At 33.4% G+C, this 10,142-nt stretch overlaps 1 protein-coding gene across 1 annotated transcript in view; it reads left to right on the top strand.

Annotated features, from left to right (window-relative positions):
* Positions 1–512: 512 nt before the first annotated feature.
* LOC117179690 (growth arrest-specific protein 1-like) overlaps positions 513–10,142 on the top strand; it is a 36,738-nt gene continuing 27,108 nt past the window's right edge. The window contains exon 1 of the mRNA XM_033371714.1: positions 513–650. Within this exon, the coding sequence (XP_033227605.1) occupies positions 634–650 (17 nt within the window). The 5' untranslated portion in view covers positions 513–633. The remainder of the gene's footprint in view (positions 651–10,142) is intronic.

Genomic DNA, 10,142 nt, shown 5'->3' on the forward strand with positions numbered 1-10,142 from the left:
CTTAAAACTCCTGACGAATCTTCGATCAAAGTTTTAGACGATCGTCAACAGTGATAAGGTGTTTTCGTTATTCATTTCTCATGGAAACACACGCATTTTGATAAGTGAATAATTATTTCCTTATACGCAGGTTTTTAATATCTAGTATTATACATTTTGGAGATTTCCATTTCTATATTAAGATATTTACAGTTATATATAAAAATTTATATAAAAAATTAAAAAATATTGCTTGAAATTCAATTTTAACAACACAATAAAATTCTTTTGAATGCAAAGCTCAAATTCCTTTCTATTTAAAATCCGATATAAATACTTAATTGATTTTAATACAATTTGGACTGCATACAGCTGTATTATTCTTAAATGATATACTTTGAAGAAAGAACAAAATATTGAAAAAATGGTGCTCACAAAATAGAATGATATCTAAAACAAGACAGAACTATTTCAGACATTTAAAAAACCATTCCATTCATTAATCAATTCCACACAAAATATTTATGTATTTTTAGGCACAAACTGTAACATGGAAGGCATTCGACAAAGTAAAATAACCGACGCGTGGATTCTACGTACTCAAAAAGACAAGTTTGCCAACAGACTCATATTGTTTGGGCCAAGAGAGCAGCAATGTTTCACCAAGCAAGGTAGTTTTTATGTATAACCTTACAGCAATAAGATACGAAGATTGCTAAAAAAGATGAATTTTCAAATTTCGAGGACTGCGGACGTTCGATTTGAAATTTTTTGTTTTGTTATATTGGTAAACATATTCCCAACATATCCCAGTGGGCACCGGAAAATCCTAAAGTTCAAAGTTAAAGACCTCCCTGTGGGCACCAGGACATCAAAAGGACATCCTAAAAACGTCTTTATATGACCCACGACATTGTGAATATAATGTAAGCCATTAAGAGTATGAAATTCAATGTCAAAACAGAATAATATTGTGGGGCTTTAAAAAAGCAACATTTTTTTATACCGACTATTTTCATATCGTGCGTTACTTTGCTTAAAATCTTAATTAACGTTTGTTTTTGGGGGGTTTGAAAATACTATAACTTTAATAATTTTGTTTTGATTGAAAAAAGTCGTTGAGATAAATTGTTCGTGTTTCTGAGCACTACGGAAAACCATACATAGATTTTCAAAAGTTGTTATATTAAAAAAAAGTTTTTATGATAACATTGTAAGGCTCCCCGAAAGAAACATTTATGTACTCCTGACTTTTCATATGGTGCGTTGTTTGGCTTAAAATGTTAATTTTCGTTTGTTTTTTAGGATTTTGAAATTGCTATAACTCTGACAATTTTCATTCTATTGAAAAAAGTCATATGAATAAATGATTCTTGTTTCAAAGTACTATGTATAACCGTAAATAGAATTTCCAAATCTGGAAAAAACATAGTTTCGAAAATTTTGAAAATGTGCTCAGTCATTGAGTTTTTATACAAAATGGCTGTTTGACGAACTCGTTCTTTCTTTCTGGGTCCTGAAAAAGTGTGCCGAAGCACACAATACTACAGACTATAGACAGAGAAAACAGACAGACACCTTCATAAAAATAGTTTTTTCTGACTCAGGGTGTCTCAAAATGTGGAGATTTGATAAAAATCGACCATGCCAGATTTTACACACAATCAATACAATAATATTATTACCCCCATTTAAAGTTCGTTTTGGCATACCGTGATCCTTTATAACATTCTGAGGACATTCTTTATAACATTCTGTCCTAAAGACAACCTACGGACATCCTCAGGATCTTATCAAGGATGTCCCGATGACAACCTACGGACGTCCCCAGGATGTTATCAAGGACGTCCTGAGGTCAACCTATGAACGTCCTCAGGATGTTATCAAGGATGTCCTCAGGACAACCTACGGACGTTCTCAGAATGTTATAAAGGATCACGGTATGCCTAAACGAACTTTAAATGGGGTTGACAAGATTATTGTATTGGTTTTGTGTAAAATCGGACATGGTCGGTTTTCATCGAATCTCCACGTTTTGAGACTCCCTGAGTCAGAAAAAAACTATTTTTATGAGGGTGTCTGTACAGAATATATCATATATCAGGATATATGAATATTCGTACAGAAAATTATTGAATTTTGAAAAAAGTAGTCTCAAAATTTTTCAAAATACTCTTACTTTTTGAATTTGCATCGAAAATGGCTGTATAAAGAACTTGACCTTCATTTTGAGATAGTAAGAGAATTTACCAAAGAAAATCCAATTAGTCAATTGTTTCGAAAGTTATCGTGCTAACAAAAAAAAACCATCCACGGACGGGCAGACACATTCGTCAAAACCTGTTTTTCGGATTCAGGGGGTCTAAAACGTGGACATTTGAGGAAAACAGTAGTGGCGAGAACGCAGTAATGGCAACTGTACTGCCCGGCAGCAACGAGCAACACTGACGTAAATCGTTGTGCTACTAGGATGAGATGCGTAAACTGAAATTCGCCAGCGTGCACGCACACCCTGCCGATAGAAATCTCAGAGTACTCTCAGTGGAAAAAGCCTGCTCGGTTTGATACTATTTTAAGGTTCGATTTGAATTATTTAGTAGATAGTCCGAGAGATTTGAGTCCTTTTCAAGGTCCTTTTAGTGGTCCTTTTAAGAGTAATGCGACGGTAATATAATTTTCCTTTTGTATTCGTCACGTACCAGACGGGCAGAGTTATGTACGGTAGTTGGCCGTCGCTCACCCGACGCTCCTTTTTAAAATTTGTCTCCAAATTATTAATACTTTGTTTTTAATTGATGAATTTTCTCATTATACTTATTTATAATTATAACTTATATACTAATATACAATTTCCTAGTTAAATGAAAAAATGTTGTCTTTTTTTGGCATATCTTATTCCATTTACGAGAAACGCTGTATTAATTACAATTTTAGACATTTAGAAAAAAGGTTAGATATCTGAAATCATCGAAACCCGTAGATTGCTAATTATTATGTTTTAGGCTGTTAACTATAAAATTTAAAAAATCTATTTCTAAACTCTAATCCGAAGGCTTAACAAAGGACCCTTGAGTGTCGGCTACTCTATTGACACAGCCTCTCTGCTTGTTATTTATGATCGTTTTTTTTATTTCATTTTCGGAAAGGACATTTTAAAGCCTTCAAAACATTTAAGCGAGCTACTTGGACCTTCAAATATATCTACCTGAGTGCCTGCGGAGAATTTCTCAAAGCCATGGACATAGGAAACAAGGCACTAGGCATGCGATTGCAGGGGTGATGCAATGAGGGGGGAGGTCCGCCACCTTTTGATGTCCCGCGACAAACATGGTAGCGCCCAGATGTTTATATTTTCATGCACAGTTTGTCGGCAAAAATGCTCGTGCGCATAATCAAATGGCACATCGTAAGATGACGGCTCTCCCCACTCATGTAATTCTCCCCACTCCCTTGGATTCAACCCCGCTCGCCCAAGTTAGGATGGCCAGCCTAGTCCCGTGTTTCCTATATCCATGCTCAAAGCTTATAGTTTTTCAGGTAATCCTAGTAAGGGACTCATTATTGTCTAAAAAAGACCACTTTATCGATTTTAGGGTTGTGGTAATTCATATTTCACACGTGACATAGAGGAACTCCTATGCGCATGGAGTCAATTTTTGTAATATTTCAGAGCATTTAAGCATTCTAGTCTTATGAGAGAAAAATATAGAAATGCTTTGAATTTGGGTTGATTTCGAATGATTATAATCTTACACAAGACGCTTCAAAGATGTCCTAGGGATATCCTTACGACATTGCCCCCTGGATATCCTTTCAAGACACCCTTAAGATGACAAAATACCATAGAACTTTTTAAAGAAATCCATAATCCGTTCTGATAACATCGTGAAGATATACTTTATGGGACTAGATTAGAACGTCTTTATTAGGGATCGTCCATATATTACGTAAGACATTTTTCTTTTGTTTATATCGCTGTGTCCTTTTCAACTTGATAACAATATTATTTTCGTCTTTATTCAAACAACAGAAAAACGTCTTACGTAATATATGGACAATCCCTTACGACCTCATGACGTCTTTTTGTACAAGCCTAAAGACGTCCACAAAAAGACGTATTTAGGACGACTTTAAGCCAAGTGTGCCCACTGGGATGTTGACATCATCAGATATTTTGCATGTTTAGTTTGTTTTTGACAAATATAAAGGATAGACGTGTTTTGGTGTGCTTGGCATTTTTTTGCTATTGAAAAAATGGATCAAAGAATCTGTATTAAATTTTGTATGAAAAATAAAATTAAGTACTTCAACGCACTTGAAATGTTGACAGAAGGCCGAGAAGATGCTATTGACGATGCCCGCCCTTGATGCCCTAGCACGTCAACAACCGATGAAAACGTTGAAGCAGTGAAGAAAAGTGTTGTAGAGAATCGTCGAATCACTGTTAGAGAATTTGCTGAAAATTGCGTCATATGCGTTGGCTCATGACATGGTTATGATTATGGTGCTCATGTATATGACCATGACGTCAAAACTGAGACTCAATCGTCTCAGTGGAAACATCCTGAAGCAAGTTTGAAGGTTTTGCACACTGTTTTCTTCGATTACAACGGCGTGGTGCATCATGAGTTCTTTTCAGCAGGTCGTACGGTCAACACGGAATATTACCTTAAATTTATGGGCCGTTTACGTGAAGCAATACGAAGAAAACTGGATTTCTGGCGAGAGAATTCCTGTATTTTGCATCACGATATAGCACCTGCTCACACATCGTTATTGTTCGTGATTTTTCGATCTTAAACAATAGCATAATCATGCATCAGCCGCGGTATTTACCGTACATGGCGCCGCGGGAATTTTTTCTTTTCCCAAAACTGAAAAGACCCATGGAAGATCGACGTTTTGCCACGACTGAGCACAAGTGTATTATATCTGAGGGGATTACTTTAAAGGGGACAGAATAAATATTTATAAATAAATGATTATTCTTTGAGAAAAATAAAAAGTCCCGTTTTTTTAACAAACCTCGTAAATCGGGATATCCAATTCGATCTCATTTGTCAATTACCGATGTCAATGACCGATTTCATATTTTAAATAAACTTTTCTGGAAGGTTTTTTAATAAATATAACTTTATTCTTATTTATTTTATTTGTTTGCTATAAACTGTTGCAAGGAGCAAAATTTCATTTCACTGGAGTATTCAAATAAAGGCATAAGCGCCATTTTGAAAATTGTATAAAAAATTTCTCCTCGAGATACATTTGTAGTGAAATGAAGCATGAAATCTTTTATTTTCTCAGCTTTGGATGGTGATTCAAAATCCAATTTTTTAATTTTTAAAGAAAAAACAAAACTTTGTTTTCATACCTTTGTGATGTTCTAAGAAAGTACAGGTGGGATATTTTATTTTTCGCCTCGGGCAAATTATTTGTCAAAGAACTCATCGAATTTCAAGAAACATAATCATTATATTTTATTGGCTTCCTTTTGGTTCTTTCATTTTCAAGCCAATAATTTATTTTTCGCAAAATCGACTATTTTATGAATGCATGATAGTTTTTTGTTACTATCTTGACTTTAATTTTATAGGTAGGCAGCAAGATGAAGATTCTCTCAAAGCACCGTCGAAGCCTGGCGGACCGAAGGAACCGAATGTAGCAGTTAACAGGCGTTATACATCTTATATTTTTTTAAACTTTTTACCGTGGCAAAAAAAAAACTATTGCGACTGTGCCGTGACCTTCTATAGGGAATTTTAACGTAAAATTCGAATTTCAACAATTTATACGTTGATTTTGCTGTTTTTTCGAGTTTTTTTAAAAAGGAACCGAATGGGGACCCAATGGGTTCTTTACGGGTACTTTGTAGAGGCTTCATTCGGTTCCTTCCGTCCGTCAAATGGAAGATTCCATTAAATTAGCAGACGAGTGAAAAGTTTGGACAAAACATGAAATATAAGAAGTAAAAAGCAAATAAATCTAAATAACGGAATTACAACTAAAAAAATGAAAAAATTAGTGGCTGGTGTGTTGCACAGTAGGACGAAATATAAAATGAAGTTTAAAATAACTTGTAGAAGGCAATTCTTGACCGAACTTTTATCTCTTTTGTTGGAAAAATTCAGCATTAAATTTTCGAAAGATTTATGTGGCTCATTTTTCAATGTTTTTCTTAGTTAAGCTTTATGTTAATGCAAATAGTAAAAAAAGTAGATTTTTTTATTTTTGTGGAAAATTTTTCCCTACGTTCAGCATCATTGGAGCTAATGCACGGGGGTTGTTCAAAGATTTAAACTATCTGAAATTGATACAACATTGAATGAGCAATTTTGGTCATTTTTAAGTGGTTAAAATTTCAGAGTTATTTCAATGTATTTCTAAAAATTTCGAGAAACTTCAATTAATTTTTAAGGATTTTTTATATTTTCCGGTATTTTTTAAAAAAGTTTTGAGGTATTTCAAGAGATATTAGTTTGAAATATTGTAGGGAATTTTAAAAGATTGCAAGGAATTTAAAAATTAATTTCATTGAATTGAAGGAATTTCAAAGCGTTTGAAATATTTTAGGATAATTCATTTTCTATAATTTCAGAAAACATTGAAGAATTTCACAGGACCTATAAGGGTATAAGTTATTTTACATGATTTCCGAGGATTTTAAGGGATTTTAAAGCTCAATGTATTTTCATATATTTTCCAGAATTTCAGGAAATATCACAGAATTTCACGGGATTTAAAAATATTTTAGTGAATTTCTAAAAGTTTTTATTCAAATGATCCCGAGGATGATTTGTTAAAAATCGAAGGTTTCTCAATATTTTTAAAGCAAAATTAGAAAAGTTACATACTGTTGAAGACTTTCTACTAGATATAAAATATATGTTCTTCGAAACTATTCTCATGAAATTTCTTAATTGTACTATAGTTGAAAAAGTTGGATCATTTTCAAAGATATGCTATTTTCATTTTTAAGAAATTCGTAAGCTTAAAGTCTAGTTGTTAATACAGTTAAACAAGATTTATAAATTATCTTGCTGAAATTATTCAATTGGGTAGAAATTGTCGAGCGCGAAGCGCGTGTTTCGTAATGAGAATGTAATCGCCAACGCCGTAGGTGCCTTGAGAACCTTCCTTAAACAAAATAACTAAAAAATTGCAGTTACAATTTACGGCTGTAATTTCTCAGAAGTTTAAATCACAGTTTTAGATTTAAGCTATAATATTTATGGTATTTAAAAAATGCAGTTAAAGTATACGCGTTAAATGTACAAAAACGAGAGCGAAGAGCGAGAGCGTCCCCGCACGCCCGAGGCATGCTCAAACTTGACGCGAGACGCCGCGCGCACAACGCGCAATGAGAATGTGCAGCGGGCATATTTTAAATCTCTTTACCTCACAAAGTTTCGTTGAAATGGTATCTGAAATAATGTATTTCATGAACCTATGTAACATAGAATTTACTATTACTATGACAAGGGTCTCCACAATACATAGGTGCAGCGTGACCTAGGATCGCTCGACCTTTCTCAAAATCGACCAATTTTTTCGACAGAAAGCTGAAAGTAAATTTATGACCCCTCAAAGACAACAAAATTCCAGTTGCAAGGGCTCAGAGAAACCTTTTTTTCTCGAATAACTTGACACACCTTGAAATACAACGTATTTTATTTAAAGTTTTTGAACTAAACAACTGCCGATAATTGTTCACAAATAAATGTTTTCGACAATAATAATACTGAATAAGTAAGCAAGAAGTACTAATCATTATAAAAATAAGTGGTTCAAATAAACTCAAAGCGTTTAAAATTTAAGAGTTTTTTTCAATTCAGAATCTGTAAAAAAAAAATTTCAAAATAAAATTTCGAAATTAGATAAAAGTTGATCACTTAAAATTCAAAGGAATTATGATTGCATTAACGCTTTTGAATAAAAGTACTTTTTCATATGATACTACTTTAAACTACATTGAATGTTTCGTAGTCAAAGCTGCTTAAATTGTAGAATTTTTAATTTCTATAAAATAAAAATAAATTAAAGTTCATACCAAAAATTTGTCTGAGATGTAATTCTTTTGCAAATTTTTAAAAATGATAAACCTTTAAAATTTAATTATTAAAAAAAAAACTTTTTAGATAAAAGATAATTTTTCATTTTTTAATAGAAAAGTTCAAAAAACACTATTGCAACTGAAGGAGAAAAATTCTTTGCATTGATATTAACATATTGTAAAAATTGTAAATTATTTATTTTTTATATATCTGTTAGATATAATAATGTAATCAATTATTTAAGTTCATTTAACAATTTTTCAAGCTTTTAATGTTGAATAATAATTTGTTATTATGGACCATAAAATTGATTTTGATTTTAATATTAGATAATAGAAGCCCGAAGATGCGTAAACTTTTTGCTACTTTTTAATATTTTACATTACCTTAGTGTGATACAATTTTGTATGTAATTATAACAATTATATAATTAAGATATACTTTGAATAAATTGAAGTCTGAATTTGAAAATTTTACCTATTTACTAATTTCTCAATGTAGATGTAATAATTATGCAAAAGTTTAGAAGTCCTAAGTAGTGCGTACACCTTTAAATTTAAAACTAGATGTGTTCAAAGGTTTAATTTCCAACATTTTTTTCAGTAAAAGTGAAAAATTGAGAAAAAAAGGTGATAAACATTTGAAAAATTGATAGTTCTAAATCCTTATATTTTTCAAAGAATTTCCTCTTATTTAAGAACAGATTTTCATTATTCAGAAATTTAACATTAGTCTCAAATTTTACATAACTTTTATTTCCGTTACTCGTATCGAACAAATGACATCTTTAGAACTCTAGTGAAAATTTTGAAAATAATTCTAATATTCTGATGAAGCGGAAACTAGCTGCACATAGTGCCTAAATTTTTAAATTTTTATTACTCCTTCCATTCGATGAATTTGATGAAGTTTAAGTTTCAAAGCCAAGTAGGTGATTCGTAAGTATAAAGAAAAATTTATTATAATTTTATTTTAATTTTTAGTTATTGGTATTGCTACTAACAGTAAAAGGTATGTATCTCAAATTAGTTAACAAAAAATGGAATTGTTTCGATGTCTCCTGATATTTCGAGATTAACGTCAATGCTTTTGATGAATTAGAGACACTTGAGAGATGTCCCTTTTTTGTATCTTAGTCGCTAAGACAGTTACGATCAAGGAGCGGGTTAAAGTCACTGTGAAGTTAGCTGATGAAGGCTCAGTCAGTGAGAATCAGTCAGTCTTGTGAGCTAACGTTTGCTTTCCTTAAATCGCCCGGATGTCCGGAATGTCTTGGCTCAAAATGTGGCAACGGTATGTTAAGGTGGAAATGACACCGTCTTGGCATGCAAAAAAGAAACCCTTTGTACCAGACTTCAATCCGGGCGATTTAAAGAAAGCAAACGTTAGCTCACAAGACATTGATTGATCCTTCACATTTCTGTGGAAGATACCGTGCATCCTCTTATCGAGGAGCTGTTCACGAAAGTTTTTCTCTTGTGCTTTCTTAATCCGGGCTTTCAGGAGTGAGTACTCGAGATAGATAAGATTTGATCCATTTTGCTCACCCCTAATACTGAAGTCAAGTCCGAGTGTTTCAGCAGCCTCCTCCGCTGCCTTGTACAGAAATGCTCCATTGCCCACTTCTTCGTGATTCCTGACCATTTTAAGAATTGCAACTCTATGTGCTGTACCCAGAATAATCCTGTTATGAAGACATTCAAGACTCAATATTCCGCGACCCCCTTGACGGCGTGAGATGTACAGTCGCGGAACGGAAGACTTAAGATGCATGCTTTTGTTCATGTGCATAACCTTTCTTGTCCCGATATCAAGAGATCTGAGCTCGTTCTTCGTCCATGGAACTACTCCAAATGAATAGAGTAGTACCGGGACGGCAAGCATGTTCGTTGCAGATACTTTGTTCCTCGCCGACAGTTCAGAAGACCAAATCTGTCGGATGAGACATTTGTATCTGCTTCGGAGTATATCCTTTATAGATGTCACATCCTGAATGCGGCTCTGTGGAACGCCAGGTATGTATAAGTCTCTCCAGCGCAAAGGTGTCGTATAGCGCTTCTATCAACGAGCTCAGGATCTTCAGGGATGCCATTAAGTTTTCCTCGCTTCAAA

This window comes from Belonocnema kinseyi, chromosome 9, assembly GCF_010883055.1.
Source record: "Belonocnema kinseyi isolate 2016_QV_RU_SX_M_011 chromosome 9, B_treatae_v1, whole genome shotgun sequence".
NCBI lineage: Eukaryota > Metazoa > Arthropoda > Insecta > Hymenoptera > Cynipidae > Belonocnema > Belonocnema kinseyi.